Source organism: Vipera berus, assembly GCF_964194415.1.
Source record: "Vipera berus genome assembly, chromosome: 5".
NCBI lineage: Eukaryota > Metazoa > Chordata > Lepidosauria > Squamata > Viperidae > Vipera > Vipera berus.
The window spans coordinates 79359122-79381552 of NC_138207.1; the positions used below are offsets into that span (position 1 = coordinate 79359122).

The 22431-nt window shown below is 37.6% G+C and overlaps 1 protein-coding gene across 2 annotated transcripts in view; it reads left to right on the forward strand.

Moving 5' to 3' along the window:
- PRKG1 (protein kinase cGMP-dependent 1) overlaps window positions 1-22431 on the forward strand; it is a gene marked incomplete at both ends in the record, with an annotated part of 886380 nt that overhangs the window by 452169 nt on the left and 411780 nt on the right. For both annotated transcript variants that reach the window (XM_081328338.1, XM_081328337.1), the window contains one exon: window positions 13995-14108. In XM_081328338.1, the coding sequence (XP_081184464.1) occupies window positions 13995-14108 (114 nt within the window). The remainder of the gene's footprint in view (window positions 1-13994; window positions 14109-22431) is intronic.

Below are 22431 nucleotides of genomic sequence, written 5' to 3' on the forward strand. Positions count from 1 at the left end.
TAATACTGGACATCACTAGCTCTACATTACTTACTGAAAGAACAATATAAGCACAAATGGCTAATAAGGACCATTTCTGTTAGAGAAGATAATGTGTGGGTGACTATTTCAAGATTTATATTCTTAGTAAAAAATTGCTCAACCATCCAGTAATTAAATCAGTGAATACTGATTAATTGTGAATACTCCAACACTGGAAGTTTTTAAAAAGAGAGTGGACAGCTGAAATGGTATAGGTCAGGGTTTCCTGCCTGAGCAGGAGGTTGGACTAGATGACCTCCAAGGACCCTTCAACCATCACCACCACCACCACCACCATCATCATGCAGGGATCCAGATTAGAATTGGTACTAGAGATGATTGTCCAGTGTGTTCTTGAACACATAATGCAAAAGAAAACACCTGACCTCTGTTAGTAATGGGTCCTTGGATGAACTGCACTTAACGATTATGTTTCCCCCCCTTAATATTCAGCCATGAGTGGCATGGTGGCCTAGAGCAGGGATGTCAAACTCACAACGTCACGTGTCGTGTTGCGCCGTATTGTGACTTTTTTCCCATTGCTGGCAATGGGGTGGGCATGGTTTTGGCATGACGCATCCGGCCTATGGGCCGGCAGTTTGACACCCTGGCCCAGAAATAAAGACACATGGAAGATTGAGAGTTCAGTGCTACAGGATTGATACAGGATTTGCATTTGAATCAGGAGTCAAAGAGAAAATACCTGCTGCAAACACTGCATAGGCATCAGGAAGGGCATCCGGCCAGTAAACGCTCAGTTCCATTCTGTCAACTTGATTCTACCCCAAATAAAGGGATTTACAGGGTCATAAGAAGAAGAAATTCAACCAGAAATGTGCCTTCCTGTAATTTAAGTTATTATTACATATTTTAGGCTCTAATGAAATGTCCTTCAGATTATTTGGAAATATTCCCTCCATTATTTTCAGTTTCCCTTTCTCTTGCAAGAAATATTGTTCAATCATTCTTAGTTGTGTGTGGGTTTTGTGATTGTTCTTTTTACCCTTGTTCTAATATGACACAAAAACTAGACACAATGCAATAAACAATTAGTATTGCAGGCTAACTCTGCCCCCAGCCAGCAGTTCAATCCTGACCAGCTCAAGGTTGGCTCAGCCTTCCATCCTTCCAAGTTTGGTAAAATGAGGACCCTGATTGTTGGGGCCAATATGCTGACTCTGTAAACTGCTTAGAATTGTAAATCACTATGGCAGGGGTTGGCAACCTTAAACACTCAGAGAGCCACTTGGACCCATTTCCCAGAGGGAAAAAAACATTGGGAGCCGCAAAACTCTCACGCGCATGCACGAGCGTGCATGCAAGGGGGAAGCTTGATTGAAGAGTTTAATTAAAAAGAAATAGAGGCTGCTGTGCATGAGTTCTCTCTCTCTCTCTCTCTCTCTCTCTCTCTCTCTCTCCCTCTCTCTCTCCCTCTTTCTCTTTCTCTTCCTCCTTCTCTTTCTCTCCATCCCTCTCTCTCTTTCTCTCTGATCTTCAGCTTACCTGGCAAGCTGGCTTCACTCTGTTCTTAGACAAGCTGACACACATTCTTATTGGGCTGGCTCTTCTGCCCTGCTTTCTGCTGCTTCCTGCTTCCTGTGGAGATGCAGCAAAGGCAGGAGCCCCACCCAATAAGCTTGTCAGCTTCTCAGAGAACAGCATGAGTTACACACACAAACACACACACACATACACACAAAGAGAGAGAGAGAAAGAGAGAAGGGAAGTGCAAGTGCCTCTCTCTGCCTCTGTCTGTCTGTCTGTCTCTTTCTCTCTCTCTGCAAATGGCAGAGGAGGACTGGGAGCCGGACAAGAAGGCTGAAAGAGCTGCATGCGGCTCCAGAACCGTGGGTTGCCGATCTGTGCACTATGGGGTCTAAGCGCTATTGCTATTGCTCACGGGTGTCAAACTTGCCTCATCACGTGATGTATTGCGACTTATCAACTTTTTTCCATTAATGGAGCTGGGGTGGGCACGGCCTCCGTATGATGCAACCAGCCTGCGGGCCGGCAGTTTGACACCCCTGCTATTGCTAGTAGCCATGCCACACTACTGGTTGTTACTCAGTTTGGGATCAGTTATAAAACCCATGACTTTTTCTCATGCATTGTCACAAAGCCAAGTATAATCTATCTTGTATCTATGGTTTTCACCTTTTTCATAAGTGAAGAATTTGTGTTTTGTCTGCATTTATTTTCATTCTGTTAATTCAAACTCCATATCTTATCTTTAGGTTTCTCGCTGCTTCAGTTAGTCATGGAGCAGCTGTACTGCTATTTCTGATTTGCAGAGCCAAAAGGCTGAAACAGAAACCTTTCCAATGTATTGGGGGCAAACAGCTATTGTATATTAACTTCATTAAGAATTTTAAAACAGACCCTTATATTTTGTGACTACAGATTCTAAAAAACCCAACTGGAATGCACAGACCATGCTGGGCACTAGACTGAAGATGTCTGCTTGAAGCTTTCAGCTTTATTTGATTAAAGCAATGGGATTCTTTTTTCTGCTGGTTTGCTCAAATACAAAATGCCCATTTAATATGGATACGTGGGGCTAAGGAAGCACACACGTTCTTTTACCCTCCAAAACAAATTAAAGGCTGTTTTTATGTCAGCATACATTCAGCATATTGAGATCAACCAATTAAAAATAAGTAACATATTTAGCTGAATGCCATTTTGGTTTCTCCAGTAAATTGGACTATAAATGAAACGGTGTTATCATGACGGTCTCATTTTTTATGAGGCACATTTTCCCCTCCCAATAATTAAATGGTCATTTTCCCTGAAGAGAGGAAAGAAAAACAAATTAGCTTGATTCTAAGGACGTCAATCTCCATGTAATTCTTGTAATAGTGAATAATAACCTAATGGTTTATTTCTAACTTTCACCATTGCTCTTTATAGTTAATAGAGCTTTATGAAACTAAAAACCTCTTGAGGTAATTTTAATTTAGAGGAACCTACGAATAGATAGGTAGATTAGAATTCTGCTTGGATTTGTAAGCTTCTGTATCTGGCTGTGTCAATTTTTTTCAGGATACCTGTTTATTAATTTAATGCCTTTGGCATTAAAGCAGACCTAACCCAGGTCCTCAGAATTAGATATCATTTCTATCTCTGTATTCCTCCCTGATTTATGACTGATGTCTCTCTTGCTTCTCATCCAGATTTAAAATCTGAACATAACCTGACAAAGAAAGGATTGATGCAAATGTTGCATCCTATTTTAGACTAGCAAATTCAAGGAATATATTCCTTTCAGCAACAGCATCGGTTGGTACAGAAGTTCATCAGTTGTTTAACATTTAAGAAACTAGCTAACAAAGCACAGTTATTTTAAGAGAAATTTAGCTAAAAGTATTTTGATAATATATTCTAGTTATTTGTACACCATTTCATAGCTCCTAGCTGATTTCCAAAAGCTATCAAGATTGTATCTGATTAATGTAAGAGTTATATGGAAAGGCATATGGTGTCATTCCAATGTGATCTTAGGCAGTTTTGTATTTATATTATGACTTTGCACATGGATATGGAAGGAGCAAAACTTGCATGGTAACAGCACCATGTCTGTTCTATCACTTTAATGAAAATGTAGGATCCTTCAGATGCTTTTACTAATTAATACTTAAATGGAAGAGTAGGGTTGCCAATTAGATTGGGAACTCAAAAGTATCCTGAAAGAAAACAATGATAAACCACATTACGTTCATTATGTCCATTACGTTCCTGGGGTTGACCTCAATTCAAATCATTTTCATTATTTTAATGCACACTGTATGAACTTATTATTATTTTTATTATATGTTAGGGTTCCAATGTATGTCCATGAAATATATATACTCAAGAGACTCGTCACTTGTGTGCTTTCCACAAATCATGATTTGGGAGCTAAGCATGAATATTGGTTGCACACAAATTATGCACAGCCTCTATCCAGCTAGTTGTAAATTAGAATATAAGCACCCAACACTGCAATGCTACATTAGAGAACTCTGTTTCTCTGATAAATGATTATGTTTTATTTAGATCAGTTTAAGGTGTCATCAAATTCATTCATGCACTAAAACCTCTCTGAATTGCAAACCAAGATACCTTGCTTCAATTTCTTTGCCTAAATAGAAATAATTATGTTCTACAGATTATGTAGATTCTGCTCAGCTACTCATGCTCCACTGGATTTTTAAAACATGGAATAAAATAAAAGAGTTATGTGCAATATTTGAGTTTAGAGCTTTGCATCTAATGTGAGCATTCTCTCTATACCTGTAAGTTCAGGTAATCCTTGACTTACAACAGTTTGTTTAGTGACTGTTCAAAGTTACAGCAGCACTGAAAAATGTGACTTATGATCGTTTTTCATAGTTAAGAGCTTTGTAGTATCCCCCATGATCATGTGATGAAAATTCAGATGATTGGCAACTGGTTCATATTTATGACCATTGCTGTGTCCCAAGGTCATGTGATTACCTTTTGTGACCAAGCAAAGTCAATGAGGAAGCCAGATTCACTTAACAACTATGTCAAGGAAGGTCGTATAAAGGGACAAAATTCACTTAACATATGTTTCACTGAACAACAGAAATTTTCGGATAAGTTATGGTCATAAGGCGAGGACTACCTGTAGCTCCTTAGGGAGCTGAATCTTTTACAATTGCTATACTATGCAGAGAGTTCTGACAAAACATGATCCACTGGAGAAGGAAATGGCAACCCACTCCAGTATCTTTGCCATGAAAACCCTATGGACAGTACCAAAAGGCAAAACGATATGACGCTGGAAGATGAGCCCCTCAGGTCGGAAGGCGTCCAATATGCTACTGGGGAAGAGCAGAGGGCTACTACTAGTAGCGCCAGAAAGAATGAAGCGACTGGGCCAAAGCCGAAAGGACGCTCAGCTGTGGATGTGTCTGGTGGTGAAAGGAAAGTCCGATGCTGTAAAGGTTTTTTCTCCATAGGAACCTGGAATGTAAGATCCATGAATCAAGGAAAGCTGGACGTGCTCAAACAAGAGATGACAAGACTGAACATCAACATCTTAGGAATCAGCGAACTAAAATGGACAGGAATGGGTGAATTTAATTCAGATGACCATCAGGTATACTACTGCGGGCAAGAATCCCTCAGAAGAAATGGAGTAACCTTCATACTCAATAAAAGAGTAGGAAAAACAATACTGGGATACAATCCTCAAAATGACAGAATGATCTCAGTTCGAATCCAAGGCAAACCATTCAATATCACAGTAGTCCAAGTCTATGCCCCAACCACTAGTGCTGAAGAGGATGATATTGATCAGTTCTATAAAGCCCTACAGCACCTTATAGAACTAACACCCAAAAATGATGTCCTTATCATCATGGGGGATTGGAATGCTAAAGTAGGAAGCCAAAAGATAACTGGAATAACAGGCAAGTTTGGCCTTGGAGTACAAAATGAAGCAGGGCACAGGCTGATAGAATTTTGTCAAGAGAATACGATGGTCATAGCAAACACTCTTTTCCAACAACCCAAGAGACAGCTCTACACATGGACATCACCAATCGGTCAACACAGAAATCAGATTGACTATATGCTCTGCAGCCAACGATGGAGAAGCTCTATACAGTCAGTAAAAACAAGACCAGGAGCTGACTGTGGCTCAGACCATGAGCTTCTCATTGCAAAGTTTAGGCTTAAACTGAAGAAAGTAGGGAAAAGCACTAGGCCAGTCAGATATGAATTAAATCATATCCCTGTTCAATATACAGTAGAGGTGACAAATAGATTTAAGGAATTAGATCTGATAGACAGAGTGCCTGAAGAACTATGGACAGAGGTTCGCAACATTGTACAAGAGGTAGCAACTAAAACCATCCCAAAGAAAAAGAAATGCAAGAAAGCAAAATGGCTGTCTGAGGAAGCTTTGCAAATAGCTGAGGAAAGGAGGGAAGCGAAAGGCAAGGGAGAAAAAGAAAGATACGCCCAATTGAATGCAGAATTCCAGAGAATAGCTAGAAGACATAAGAATACCTTCTTAAATGAACAGTGCAAAGAAATAGAAGAAAACAATAGAATAGGGAGGACCAGAGATCTTTTCAAGAAAATTGGAGTGATGAAGGGAACGTTTCATGGAAACATGGGCATGATAAAGGACCAAAATGGCAGGGACCTAACAGAGGCAGAAGAGATTAAGAAGAGATGGAAAAATTACACAGAAGAACTATACAAGAATGAGCTTAACGTCCCTGATAATCATAATGAGGTGGTCACTGACCTCGAGCCAGACATCCTAGAATGTGAAGTGAAGTGGGCCTTATAAAAGCTGAGCAACAACAAAGCTAGTGGAGGTGACAGTATTCCAGCTGAGCTATTCAAAATCTTAAAAGATGATGCAGTAAAAGTGCTACACGCAATTTGCCAGCAAATTTGGAAAACTCAACAGTGGCCACAGGATTGGGAAAGATCAGTTTACATTCCAATTCCAAAGAAAGGCAGTGCCAAAGAATGTTCAAACTATCGCACCATTGCACTCATTTCTCATGCTAGTAAAGTTATGCTTAAAATCCTACAAGCTAGACTCCAGCAGTATGTGGATTGAGAACTACCAGAAGTACAGGATTTCGAAGAGGCAGAGGAACTAGAGATCAAATTGCCAACATACGCTGGATCATGGAGAAAGCTAGGGATTTCCAGAAAAACATCTGCTTTATTGACTATGCTAAAGCCTTTGATTGTGTGGATCATAACAAACTGTGGCAAGTTCTTAAAGAGATGGGCGTACCAGACCATCTTATTTGTCTCTTGAGAAACCTATACGTGGGCCAAGAAGCAACAGTGAGAACTGGATACGGAACCACTGATTGGGAAAGGAGTCTGGCAAGGCTGTATACTGTCACCCTGCCTATTTAATTTATATGCAGTGCACATCATGAGAAAGGCAGGGTTAGAGGAATCAAAAGTTGGAATTAAGATTGCCGGAAGAAATATCAACAACCTAAGATATGCAGATGATACCACTCTAATGGCAGAAAGTGAAGAAGAACTAAAGAGCCTCTTGTTGCGGGTGAAGAAGGAGAGTGGAAAAGTTGGGTTGAAACTTAACATTAAGAAAACCAAGATCATGGCATCCGGCCCTCTCAATTCTTGGCAAATAGATGGGGAATAAATGGAGGTAGTGACAGATTTTATTTTCCTGGGCTCCAGGAGAGTCTAAGGGGACCCAAGGTCTGCATCACCTTTGTTTGAGATAATGCTGCCCTATCCAGAACCTTTTCTAGAACTGAATGTCATGATTTATTGGGGGGTTCCTCCATGTTGTTGGAAATTATCCCTTCAGACTGGACTAGTATCAAGCTCCAAGAATTTTGTGTACACGTACTTACAAACTACACCCATTCATTTCCATACTGCTTTCTCATTTCTTCAACCTACCAGTTCCAGCAATCTAAAATATTTGAGTCCTATGACAGTCAGTACTGTTTAGGGCAGGAGATCCCTGCTGGAAAGAATCAGTCTGGTGCTGAGCAAGCTTTGCAAAAATATAGCACATTGACTGCCTTTAAAATCATGGGAATGTTAAAGAACAGCCTGAAACAGACTATGTTCAAAATAAAATGGTACTGTAATTCTAGTTAACATTTGACTATAGTATAATCTTTTATTTGTGTTGTAATTTTGAAATACTCATTGGCCAGTAAAGTAAATGGGGAAAAAAAACTTTAAGCAAGATCACCCATGTAAGCTTTGGAGATAATATGTATGAATATTGTCTCAATTTAAAAGGAAAAATTGGCATTAGAGCCGTGGTGCTGCAGTGGTTAGAATGCAGTATTGGCAGTTCAGTTTTCAGCGGCTCACGGTTGACTCTGCTTTCCATCCTTCTGAGGTCGGTAAAATGAGGACCCAGATTGTTAGGGGGCAATAGGCTGACTCTGTAAACTGCTTAGAGAGAGCTATAAAGCACAGTGAAGTGGTATATAAGTCTAAGAGTGCTATTGCTATTCCTATTATTGTATATTCTAAAAACATTCCTGGTAGTTCTGCTAGAAGAGGCCTAGAGCAATACCATGAATATATTTCTAAACTGCCTTTATGAAATGTCTGTCACTCTATTTTAAAATGTTTGTCCATTAAAAGCTAACCCAAACCGTAGTGATGTTTCAAAACTTTTACATACATGGCATATTGATAAGCAGTGAATTCAGTTATGAAAGCTTAATGATGCCCAAACTCTTTAAGGTATAAAACTTTGAAACGACAACAATTCCTGAATTTGGGGCCCAGAGCTATATTCTTGAAGGTACACAAAGCTGAGATAAACTCTTGTGAAGTCTAGAGGGGGAAAAGGATTAAAAATATATAAAGGCAATAGGGAAGTTGAGCCTCAAAATTTGCAAGTAGATGCCTGGAGGCACAAGGCAAAGGACTAGTAGCATTTGGGAATATAAACGAGAGAGAAAGAGAGAGGTTGAGAAATCTTACTGCTGGAAATTCTAGTGAAAAACTTAAGTCAGAAAAGGAAAATTAAAGTATTTGGGTGACCTCAAATTGCCCAAGATGCTTTGAATAGGTGTACTATTCTACCTTTTGTAAATTAAAAGCAACCTAAGTGCAGATAAAAGGGATACGGTGGCTCAGTGGGTTAGGATGCTGAGCTTGTCGATCAGAAGGTCGGCAGTTTGGCGGGTCGAATCCCGAGTGCCACATAACAGAGTGAGCACCTGTTACTCATCCTAGCTTCTGCCAACCTAGCAGTTCGAAAGCACGTAAAAATGCAAGTAGAAAAATAGGGACCACTACGGTGGGAAGGTAACAGCGTTCCCTGCACCTTTGGCATCTAGTCATGCCGGCCACATGACCACAGATACGTCCTCGGACAAACGCTGGCTCTTCGGCTTTGAAACGGAGATGAGCACTGGCCCCTAGAATCGGAAACGACTAGCACGCATGTGCGGGGGAACCTTTACCTTTTTTTAAAGTGCAGATAAGAAAGCTTTGATTGGAGGTGGTATGGGATTGAATGGCCAAAGCAAGCATCCTCATAAGAATTTAAGACCTGATTTCATTTGTATTGTTTCATATATTATTTTATTTGTTTTTAAGTTGTAAGTTGCTCAGGGTTTGGCTTTAGTTAAGTGGCTATACAAATGTTTTTTAAAAAGAAATAAATAAACGCAGAAAGTATTACACTAACAAATGAAAAGAGTAAAAAGGGAAAATAGAGACTACATTACAGAGTTGCAAAATATAAAATTACGTAAGAATTTATCAACTACTAGAAAAAGGAAGGACATTCCACTGTTATTCTTGCATGTCATATTCAATTGGAATGTATGTAAAGAGAAACATATTACAATTTAGCATTTTAAGACTAAAGGTTAGAATCGGATCAGAAGTTGACCAGAACAGTGAAAAGAATAAAAATTAACAAGAATTTCTAACTAATCTGAAGGAATCCATCCTTAACGTTATTGCCAGGCAGATAAAATCTAATGCTTTAAAATTTTACATTAAAGGAATCTCAATATTACATGCAGCAAAAGGCTGTGTTCAAAATTATAGTACTGTTTTCTCAATTAAATTAAAGTTAGTATCAGGATATTTTTATATTACATTATTTTTGACATGAATGCATATGCTCAAAGCTTAAGCTGCCAGTTTTCTAATGAAGTTTAAATATAAATTGCAATGAGAAGCATAGCAACTTAATAGTTGTTATAATATGCAAAGCCAACTTAATACGCTTTGTAGAATATATACCTCTGTGATACTTAATAGAGTACCAACTACCAAAAAAAGGATAGTCAACATTTACAACTGGTTTCTTCCTAAATTCTGGCAAAATATTTTTTTAAATTGTTAAATTTATGATGTTGCCAGTATATATGGAAGAGCAATCCATTTTGTATGTTACAATTCTAAAGTTTTTTTAGTATGATCAATTTTAGCAATAAGCACTTGTGTAACATACCAATGAAAAACACTCAGCTTTTTCTAAGTGTAATAGTCAATAGAAATGTAATATTTAATCCCTATCGATATTCTTATTATTACATTATTAAGTGTGTTGTTTAAATTCTCCATCTGTTAATTGATAGTCTTTGACTTGTTTGGTTCTGAATCATATAAATAAATGACCTTTTATTGCATTTGCAATATACTTTTCAGTATTTTGATTATCACTGTTATCTTGTAGTGGCACAAGTTCAAAATTCACAATACAATGTACTGTTTTGCCTATAAAATTATGTACCGGTAATCCAAAGAACATGTAAAGAGATTTTCTATAAAATGATTAGGTTTATGCTAGGTACGGTATATATAAATAGTGGAACAATAGGAAGGAAGAAACACAAAAGAAATCAGGAACTGAAATATTTTTTGTGTATGATGACTCCCAAAAGTTGTCTTATTTGATAAAGTATTATACCCATGAAATGCTTTATTAATACCATAGTTATATATTAAGAAAGTGTGTTTATGCTTAAGTAGCTATTTCAGTATAATAGTAACATTTTAAAATTTGAGACTCATCTAAAATATTTAAACATATTGATTGATAAGAAGCTATCAAATTTTTCATTAAGATTGCAGGACAGTGCCAGTAATCAATTTCCATGTGTTTAGTAAAATACTATAATAAATATCTAAAATATTTATTTAACTAGATTTGATTCTTTTTAAAGGATCTCCATATTCATCTTCTGCAACTATCAGTGTATAGTGATAATGCAGAATATAATGGGGACATTTTTAATGCTTTGTCCATGTGGGGAGAGTCCTTCTGCATGTGGAATTGTCTTTATATTTGCCTTCAAGGATTGCAGATGGTAAAATATTGGCAATAACTTATAGATAACACTTTACAGGGTTTTATATTTACCAGACCTAGGCAGCAAACCTGCAGATAGTCACTACAAAGAAACAAAGAGGTGCAGAATATTTTTTCCTACCCTCAGTAAAGTTTTTTATTTATTTATTTTGCAGTCAACACCTAGTACTCCTAATATTAGATTGCTGAGTAAATGTTACAAACATTTTCTTTCTTTAATGAAGATACATATATTGGAAAGAAAAGGAAGAGATTGTAGCATTATGAGATGGAATGCTACAATTTGGTTCAAACATATTATGGGAATGAACCAAGGTATTTATGAATATTTCACTTGTGGACATATATAAGTAACCTCTTATGTAGGCTGACATAGCCTCTCCTGTTTGCTTGGTGTCCTAACCATCTCATTCATTTTAGAAAAAAAGTGAGCTTATTCCTTAAGCCATTTTGTGAGTTTGCCACAATATGTTACACTGGAATTTTATGGTGGGTTGGAAGACAGAAACCTGAAATAAGCATCAAAGATAAAGGCTTTTGCCCTGTAGGAGTGCAACTGTAATGGATCCTAATAATCAAGGAAAAGAAAGCTCGTAAAGTTCATTACTTTCACTGTCTGGACACTGATGTGTAGAAATACACATTATCTAGGAAATTATAAACTGAGCTCAAACTTTGAGTACAGGAAGACAAAAATGATTTTAGGAAGAGTAACTAAGTGTCTGACTCAAAAGACAAAAATAAATTCTACATTGGAGATCACTGGGGAAAAAAGAAAATTGCCTTTGTTGTTATGTTTGTTACAAAAGAATAGTGTGTCTTCACACAGCTATAAACATTTTTAATCATAGCATTCCGCAAAAAGTATTTAAAGATGTAAAATCTATCAAAAACATGCCTAACATGCCTAATTCCGATTAATTTTTCTGACTCAATAGCATTTTAACTACTAGTGATGTCCTTGATCAAAATATTTGTCACATTGCTATCATTAGTTGACTTTAACTGCATGCACAGAGTTTAATTTATTACATACCATTCATTTGTCTTTAATTACATGCAGGCAATGCATCTAGTGTATTTGTGACACATATTGCATTTTATACACCTCAGCCGTATCCATTTATCAACTGGAAAAGACGTTTAGCTACGTGGTAGATTATATTCTTTGTATGAAAAAACTGCCAGTATCACACTATAGAAGATATTGTGGAAATCATTTGGAATCTGTTGATAATTATTGCTTTTGGCAGTGATTCCACTAAACTGTAAAGACCTGTGGTCAGAGTTGATGGGAAATTCTTTCAAATGTTCATAAGAAATACAAAGCAGCCGTAAAGAAATCTACTATTGCAGACTACTGTATTTCTTTAGAGAAATCAATAACTCCGAAGGTTACAATTTATAACAGATTTCTCACTTTTTCAGGATGCCTTTTGATCATATTCTGAAAGTTAGGTTTTTTTTAGCTTTATCTATTGTTCAAGTACATTATGGTTTTAGATTAATCCTAATATCAGCTTTAAACCATATTTCAACCTGAGTGCATAGAACAGAGTTTGTTGAATTTCACTGTAGATTGTTAGTGTACCACATCTCTATTTCTGAAGCTTTAAAAAGCCTCACAAAAGATTTTCAATTTTGTAAACAAAATTCCGTTCCCTGCCCCTCTAACTTCACTCTTGCTATCACAGGAGTGGTTGAATGTAATATTAAAAATAAACAGGAAACCATAAAATACGTACTTGGAAGTAATTGACTATCATTATAGTAAAGTCCAATTTAGGATATATGCTCCTTTATTAAGCTAGTGGTAGCACCGTAGTTAGAATACAGTATTGGAGGATAACTGCCCACAGCCAGGAGTGTGATCCTGACTAGCTCAAGGTAGACTCAGCCTTCCATCCTGCCAAGGTCAGTAAAATAAGGACCCAGATTGTTGGGGCCAATATGCTGACTCTGTAAACCGCTTAGAGAGGGCTGTAAAGCACCATGAAGCGGTATATAAGCCTAAGTGCTATGGCTGAGTGCTATTAAGGATATATCTGTCCTTCCCAGAAAACATCGTTCTATCAGTATCATTCTCTATAAGAAAAGAAGGAAGGGAGGAGGAAGAGAATGGGTAATTAAAAGAAACCTAAATGATTTAATAAATAATTAAAGTGATTATATGACTGCGGCTTCACTCACATATAGACACATGCAGACAAGTCAATAATATATATAGTCAGTGAAAATTATATTACCGCTTTTCTGATTTCTTGGTGAGCTTCACAAAGGACAAATGTTCAAGATTGTATGCTTTCTTGGAATCTGGTGCAAGATTCTCTTCCAGAGTGGCATAATTATGTATTTTTCACCAAAAATGGTACAGTAATTTCCTTTAAGAAATTAAAAAAGGAAAAAAATGAGTAAATTAGATCTTGAAAATCTGTACCTTTAATCCTCATCATTAGCAGTATATATATATATGGATCTCATAGTTTCTGAAAATAAATTGTTCATGTTTTCTTATCATTTTAATTCTAAACAGTATATAGCAAGCAGTTGTTTCTAGACATGCCGCTATGTAAGATCTTGAGTGTGTGTGTGTGTGTGTGTGTATGCAATACGTTAGCTTTCTTAAAGCTAATATATATATATATATATATATATATATATATATATATATATATATATATATATATATATATATATAATGTGTGTGTATGTATATATGTATGTATATGTGTGTGTGTATTTGCTTTAAGAAAGCTAACGTAATGCAGAATGCAAATATAATGTAAGTTGTTTAAAGGCAGTGAAAAACGTTTTCTTTTGATAATATCCCTTTTTATAATTCTTGAAAATGAGTAAAAAAATTCCTTTCAAAATTTTATATTACAGTTCCTACCCAATTTCACAACAGTTGATATGTTTTTACTACTGCTTAATGCTGCTTGCAGCGAAAGGTGTCCAGTCTATGAATATGCCATTCGAAATTCATTTCTGAGATAGCTATACATAATATGGATGATACACCTCTTAAATACAGCAGTGCCTGAGCAGTGAAATGTTTATTTCTAGATGTCATAGGAACTTTTTGCTTTTATAAAGAAAAACATATGGGAGATCTGATAGTCTTGTGATAATAATTTCTGTTCTTTGTTGACAGATGGAAAGGTTGAGGTTACAAAAGAAGGAGTAAAGCTGTGTACTATGGGGCCTGGGAAGGTGTTTGGAGAACTGGCTATCCTATACAACTGCACCCGGACAGCTACCGTCAAAAGTAAGATTATTTGAAATATTTAATATTTAACGCCAAAGAATTGTTGACAAACCCTGACAAGTCAGTCCAGATATCTTCCAGTTATTTATCAGTGTTCCTATCTTTGAAAAGAAACAAGAGGTTTTATACAGTTTGTCATTCATGGGTTTTTTTCCCCCTTTCAATCTTGTAAACAGAATATGAGGATTGGGCTGTATAAATTAATGCTTTGCATGTCAGACTTATTTATTTGCTCATTAATTCAATTTATATGGCTGTTAGATGATTCTGAATGGATAACATAAGTTTAAAACATCAAATACAAAGGAAAGAGCCTTGGTGGAGCAGTGGGCTAATGCCTCCTTAAGTAACACCAGCTGCCTGCAATTAGTGCAGGTTCGAGTCCCACCAGGCTCAAGGTTGACTCAGCCTTCCATCCTTCCGAGGTAGGTAAAATGAGGACCCAGATTGTTGGGGGCAATAAGCTGACTTTGTAATAATGCCGCTTGGGCGGGGCGAAAGCCGTAATAAGCAGGCATATACATAGAATGAAGGCTATTGCTAAGCACATTGATTTGTGCTTAGAGTGTAAGCCGCCCTGAGTCTTCGGAGAAGGGCGGGATATAAATGGGATTAAAATAAATAAAATAAAGTGATAAAATACTAAATCATAACAAAATAAAACATACTGTATTGGAAATTAGAATACTATTTGTATAGTTACAGCCGTCTAGCACTTAAGTGAAGAACAGTTTTTAAGGCCTTTTTAAAGGCCAGCAGGTTTGAGGCAAATCAAATTTCAAACAATATTTTAACAGAATATAATTTAGACTAGCTATATTCTGTTGCATAGTTCAAGATCACCCAACAGATTTTCCATGCTTCTATTGTCTCAAAAACCTCCACCGCTAAAATTGTTGTTTTCTGTACAGAATAGGACAAATAGGAAAATAAAACAGGTTTACGGTAGTAGATGAATCAAGGAGCTTAGTAGAAAACAGAAGCTTAAGTGCAGTTGGAATTGTTGATTAGCTTGTCATTTGTTATTATCACCTTCACTTTAGTAGCCCATTCTCTTCTTTGTACCTAGGGCAAACAATCTTTCCAGCAACTGTTCACATTTATTGTCTGTTATTGTTCCATATGTAGTATTTCTCACACCTACTGCCTTCATGCTTGGTGTTTTCTTTAGGATTTTTTTCTGTGCATAATTTTATTTTATTTATTTATTTTTTTAAATGAATCTTTATTTACATTTCGTGTTAAAAACACACCATACACCAACAAAGACAAAAAAAAAACATTTACAATATACAAAAAACGAAGAAATCAAAAGATTGAAAACCATTTCAAAAATTTCACATTATATCTACTTCTAAACTAACAATTATATTCCACTCATTAAGTCTCTTATAACCATTCAACTCCAAAGCTTATTCATTAACAAAGACTATATCACTTCATTTTTGCCGCCGTTAAGATATGTAAAACCAAATACCATATTTCCTTCTTAATATTTCCAGGCCTGGAGCCAAGCAGATACGTCTCTGGTTTAAGATCAACTAAACACCCTGTGATTTCCTCTATCCATTTTTGGATCCTCATCCAATATCTAACCACTTCCGGACATGTCCACCATAAGTGATAGTATGTGCCAATCCCTTTACCACACTTCCAATGTGCATAATTTTAGAAGCACACTATTCTTTCCTTATCAAAGTGGTGAGGTGAGAAATAGAATTTTCTTGAAAATGAAAAATTCTGGAATGAAAATAGGCAGTTTTTAATTTGTGACCTTCCCCACTCCCGGCCTTGTGGAGATTTTAAACCCACGACCATTATTTGTCTTCTACTGTAAGCAGTGCCTTCGTGTGTAATGTGGTTTGGAATGTTAACAAGTGACTTCAGTGTAATTTCTCCTGCTCATTAATGCATAAATAAGTGAATAGTAGTCATGATTGTAGTTAGTTTTATTTCCTTTCCAAAGTGCTTTGACAGGGAAGGTCACTTAGTTAACACTTGGAGCAGTTTCGGCAAAATCTAGATGAAGAAACTCAGTTCTTTGAAGTACCGACTGCTATTTAAGAAGGATTATTGACTCATAAATTTCAGTTATTACGTTATTTCTGAAGCTCTGATTGGAACATCTGCTTGTACTTCTGTCTGCATGATAATTCAATTTACTTGTTGGAGCTCTGGAAAGACATGTTGGGAGAAGTGATAATGGTATAAAAATAAGGATAATGTGAAGCGTTCACTTTTAAAAAGAAAAGTTGAATATACAGTACTTGAAAAAGAGTATTAGTTGTGATAGAGCCCTTTCCCTCCTTAAGGCTTATTTAAGCCTTTGATAGAATAGAATAGAATAGAATAGAATAGAATAGAATAGAATAGAATAGAATAGAATAGAATAGAATAGAATAGAATAGAATAGAATAGAATAGAATAGAATAGAATAGAATAGAATAGAATAGAATAGAATAGAATAGAATAGAGTTGGAAGGGACCTTGGAGGTCTTCTAGTCCAGCCCCCTGCTCAAGCAGGAGAACCTATACCATCTCAGACAGATGAATGTCCAGTCTCTCCTTAAAAATTTTCAGTGATGGAGCACCCACGATTTCTGGGGGCAAGCTGTTCCACTGGTTGATTGTCCTCACTGTCAGGAAGCTTCTCCTTAATTCCAGGTTGCTTCTCTCTTTGATCAGTTTCCAACCATTGTTCCTCATCCTCCCCAATTTGTGAAGTCTAATTCTTTTTCAGTTGGAGGTTTTAGCTTTGGGGTATGCAGTTCAGGAATCATGAAAAGATTATATCATGATCCAAAAGTATGCACGTAAAAAACAGCCTTATATAAAACACTTTAAACAAGAGTACACTATTCAAAATAGCACCAAAAAAAAACACCTCGGAAATTATCATCTCAGTATGTCAAACTAAATGACTTTCAAAGCCCTTTTAAACCCTAAAACTGTTGGAGTTAAATTTATATGTCTGAGCAGATATTTGGTAATGACTAATGTTGGTAATGACTTACAAAGCCCTACATGGCATGGGTCCGGATTACCTACGGCAACACCTGCGGCCGGCGTCAACTTCCCTCTGTCCAGTGCGCTCCCACAGAGAGGGCCTCCTCAGGGTGCCTCCGATCAAAGAATGCCGATTGGTGGCCCTCAGGGGGAGGGCGTTCTCTGTGGGCGCGCCAGATCTGTGGAACCGCTTGCCAGTTGAGCTCCGGATGGCCCCCGACCTTCGCTCCTTCCGGCGCGATCTAAAAACGTATTTATTTGAGCAATCTGACCTGGTCTGATGGGTTAGGGTTGGGGTTTTAAACATGTTCTTAATTATTGTTTTAAATTTTAAATTTGGGCATTATATTTAATTGTATTTTAACGTTTATATTCTGTTTTTATATTTATTGCCCTGTACACCGCCCTGAGTCCTTCGGGAGAAGGGCGGTATAAAAATACAATCAATCAATCAATCAATCAATCAATAAATAAATAAATAAATAAATAAATAAATAAATATTTCCAGAAAATTCTATATTAGTGACTGTTCCATCTTGAAAACGGAAATTATGGGTTCAGTAGTTGTCATAAGTCAAGACTACCTGTACTATATATGAAATAGTATATATTTCTCTTTCATTTGGGCTAAGGATGATGACCCTAATTTACATCTCTACATTTCATCCTACTTTTAATTCTTAATTTTTTGTTGGAATTTTTCCCCAAAGCCATTTTCAAACCAATTAGACGTGGATGTGTTTCTTCTGTGATAATATTATATAATTTAGAGATAAGTCAGAAATGTTAGATGGCTCTAAAGGATTCAATGCCAGTTCTTCAACGTTATGAGCCTTTTATTTCTAAATTAGGAAGATGGGATCTAAAACTGTAATTGAAATAGCCAAGTGGATTTTGAACAAGTTAAAACTCATTAATTCTGAACTCTAAATTAATTGTGGAATGATAGAAATCATTTAGTCTGTATAATTTCTGATGAACCTTTGGTTTATAAAATGTAGTAGCAGATATACTGTAGGGAATTTAGCCTGGGTAAACATAGAAATAAAAGGAGAGAAAAAAGAGAGATAACCAGATTTTGAAATTAGCACTCCAAAAAGGATTGTTATAGGTTTTAAATCTTTAAACAGTGTTTGGTAGGAATGAGGAGTGTTGAGTATTTAAGAGTAGTCTTCTGACTTTTCTCAGCCTTGCCAATAGACCACACAGAAACATGTCAAGACACATGTTTCTTAAGTGCAGTTTTGTTCATTAAGAGGCTTCCGATAAGCTGTTTACATCTAAAAGCTTGGCCTAGAGCAGACATGTCAAACACAAGGCCCGGGGGCCAGATCTGGCCCGCGAAGTGGTTTCATGTGGCCCGCGAAGCCATCCTGGAAACAGTGAGGGAATGGCCCCCACTGCCTTGGCCCTGGCCCAGAGACCCTCCTCCTGCCAGAGACCCTCAGATCTGTCCCACTCCTGCCCAGGCCCCCATAGGCACCCTTGATGCGAACGATGTAGAGCTGGCCACGCCCACCCAGTAGGCCATACGCACTCTAGCCACACCCACCCGGTAGGCCACGCCCACCCAGGCCACACCCACCCGGCCCCCTGAGGGCAACCGCAATGCTGATGCGGCACTCAATGAAATTGAGTTTGACACCCCTGGCCTAGAGTGTCAGTGGGCTCCCAAACCCCCAGAGGGCCCACACCAGTCTATCTGGCCTTTAGGCAATCCCTCCGTCCTATACAAGCAGACTTCTCTCATTTTTACTATGTTTGACCCCATTCCTTCTGTGTGCTCAGTTGCCTCTTATCTGATTGTTATATAGTCAGTGGCTCTTCTTTCTGCCTCCTAAGATCATTCCCACATCATGATTACAGATGCCTCCATCTCAGGACTGCCAAATTTCCTAGAGATATAGGTCAGCACTATCCCAGTAGTATAATAAGGTCTGAATCACCAAGGTCCAGATAATCTGCTTTCTCCAAGGCCCTTGGGAACGGCAAGCTGATCATATTCTCTACAACCTTCCCCTAAAAAAGGAAGATTGGGAATTCAATGGAAATTGTGCTGTTCTTTTGAGTCCAGCCAATGTGTTGATAAGTATGTAAGTTCTGGAAGAATCAAAGGAAAAGTCTGCAAAATAGATGAAAATGAGTATAATTTTTCATGGCAGACTTTTTAAAAAATACTCAAAGCAGTGCAGAATTGGAACAAAATCTGAGTCTGAAAAATGAGAAGCTGTGTGAAACTAAACTTGAGAGATGTAATTTTGCTTAGGTTGGGATGCATGACCTTGGCACATCTTTATCTCAAATCCTAGTCAGTTGACAACAATTGGTTGCATTTCTCATGCTTTGGTCAACATTGCCCAAACCTGATTGCAATGACATTTACAATGGGAGCAATCTAAATTTTGCCCCAGAGGTATTCATTGACTGAACTTTGATTTTTAAAGGCCAGTGCACACAAGAAATGTTTTTACTTTTGGCATTCTGCACTTTGGAAAACACACTGATGTTTCAAATCATGTCTTTCCTGCTGACACATCTGTAGAACATGGAAACTTCTTTGATATTGTTGGCTTTGCATGCTTTCCCTTTCTGACCTTCTTTGGTGGATCAAATAGTGGCATTTGTCAATTTTGTTCCTTTGCGCCATTTCCTACCCTCACCAAATAAATGGAATGCCAAAAAACCATGCTTGTTTGTAGAAAGCACTACCATTGTGAATTTCAGCAATTAGTTTCTTTTTCTACACTTGACATCTCCATTAATTCTTATTTAATTACTAGTCACTAATTCGGATGAAGAAGCTGATACATAAAAATACCATTTTTATAGATATTAGTTTCTTGTTAGCAGTAAATAAGTATACTATTAGAAGAGGCTCCAGTGTTATCAGAACTATTAATCATGTCAAATACAGCAAGACTTACACACACACACACACACACACAAATATCAGTTTCATGCCTTTGCCTTAACTAGTGGGAAATACAGAATTTATTTTACTTTTTTATCATATATTTCTAGACATACGGAAATTGCTGTGCCACTTATATCACTTAAAGTTAGTGAGTCATGCCCACTTATTGAAGTTACTCATTTCCATTTCTTTTCCTTTCTAATTTCTTATTTCCCAACAGATAACTTAGCAATTTGTGACCAGTGTCTATGACAATCCTTATTAAGTTGTTCAGAGAGGCAACTGTCTCTGTAAGATGTTCATAAAACATCTTCTATGGAAACCTCTTCTGAGATCTGAAAATCTTCAGCATATGTTTTTCTGTAAATTTAGGCACTAGAATGTGGTATGTTTTACAAATTTTTTCATGCTTGTCTTTCAGACACACAGAGAATGGTTGTGTTCTTGTGCAGTGCAACTTTTCCTACAATGCAGTTCTTCCTTTCCATCACCTTACTTTCATCCAAAAGCCACCTTTTGGGCACCAGGGACTGATTCTGTGGGGAGAGGTTTTTCCGCGGAACAGAGGGAGCGTGGTTTTGTGTGCTGCCTGCTTCTTGCGGATGGGGCTTTGCTTGTTTGTGCAGAACAGTTGCTGGCATGCCACAGCCCAGTACTGATCCGCAGACTGGGGGTTGGGGACCCCTGCCATATATGACGGTGCCTACCTTTCCTATCTCAACTGTCTGGCTCTCAACATCTTGGGTCTCTTATTTTGGGGGAAGTTTACATTCTCCAACTCACTGCCTTCCTCCTTTTGCTTTTATTGTTCAGCTGTTCTACTGGTTTCTAATTTAACAGGTGATAACGTGAACTTATTTTGGATCCAGGTATGGGGAGAAGGGACAAGTGGGAAGGAGAGTAGCTTATCAAGTGATATCTGCACTCTTGGATTTGGTACATCTCAGATGGCTTTTTTTTTTAACTCGGACCCAAAGGTTACAGATAGTCCTTGACTTACGATCCCATTTGGGACCAGAATTTCAGTTGTAAACCGTGTCCATCTTGCGACTGCACTTCACATGACCAGTTCTGGTTTTACAAAGGTTGTTAATTGCATTGCAGAGTTGAATGGCCTTTTTTTTTTTTGCTACACCATTAAAAAATGCTGGAAACTGACATAAAACATTGAAAGCTACAACCATGTGACTATGGGATACCGCAATCAGTCAGAAATGCTCGAAATGATGTCATGTGATCAGAGAGGGAATGTGACGTTTTTTGATGACAAGAAGGAACATTTGTCATAAGTAAGACAATCATAAGTAAGACAAGGACTATTTGTAAAACATTTGCTTTTGAGTTCCAACCCTACCACTGCCAATAGACCTCACCCTAATCACCCTAATTCTCTCTTTATGAGAAACCCAGTCACTCTGCTATTTCCATTTGCATACAGTCCTGCCAATTGCTTCCACTGCTTTATGGAATAATGTGTATTTTTTTCTTCCTTCCTTCTTCAAGAATGAAATATTACTCTTACTGCTCCTTTAAGGCTGAAGACCCAACTTATCACTTTACACATGCAGTCTATAGACTGCAAATGGGTGCTGGTGATGACCTATAAAGCCCTAAATGGCTTGGGTCCGGGATATTTAAGGGAACACCTGCTGCTGGCATCAAGTTCCCTTCGTCCTGTGCACTCCCACATGGAGGGCCTTCTCAGGGTGCCGCCGGTAAAAGACTGCCGGTGGATAACACCCAGGGGGAGGGCCTTCTCAGTGGGTGCCCCTGCCTTTTGGAACCAGCTGCCCGTGGAGCTTAGGACTGCCCCCGACCTTCGGTCATTCTGCCGGGACCTGAAGACCTGGCTCTTTGAGCTTTCCGGCCCAGGCTGAGAGTTTTTAAATGGGGTTTTATATTTGTTCAGGGATTAAATTTAATTATTTTAACTGTCTTTAACTTTTGTATTGTATTGACGTTTTTAAATACTTTGTAAACCGCCCTGAGTCCTATGGGAAAAGGGCGGTATATAAATTCAATAAACTAAACTAAACTAACTACTTTTTCCTGCAGGTTTAATTTTGGGGGGGGGGGAAGAACCATTGCTTCTCCTTCCCACTTTCTAATATAATATAAACACAGGCATAGCAAAAATTATCTTTGAGTTGCAAGCAGCTTTTCTTTCTTCTGTGGCTCCACTTAAATAGTGGCAATGGTTACTTTATCCTTCAAGTGTCTATAACTACAATAACTATTACACCTATTATCTCTTTCCTGGACTAAAGGAACTGTGCACAATAGGCTGCAAATAGCTTCTACTTTTGGGTACCCTTAAGTGGTCAGCATTTAGTCCCTGGGGATTTTAATTCACTAGATGAATGTAACTATTTTTTTTGTGGACAAGTGACTGAGTGCCTTTTT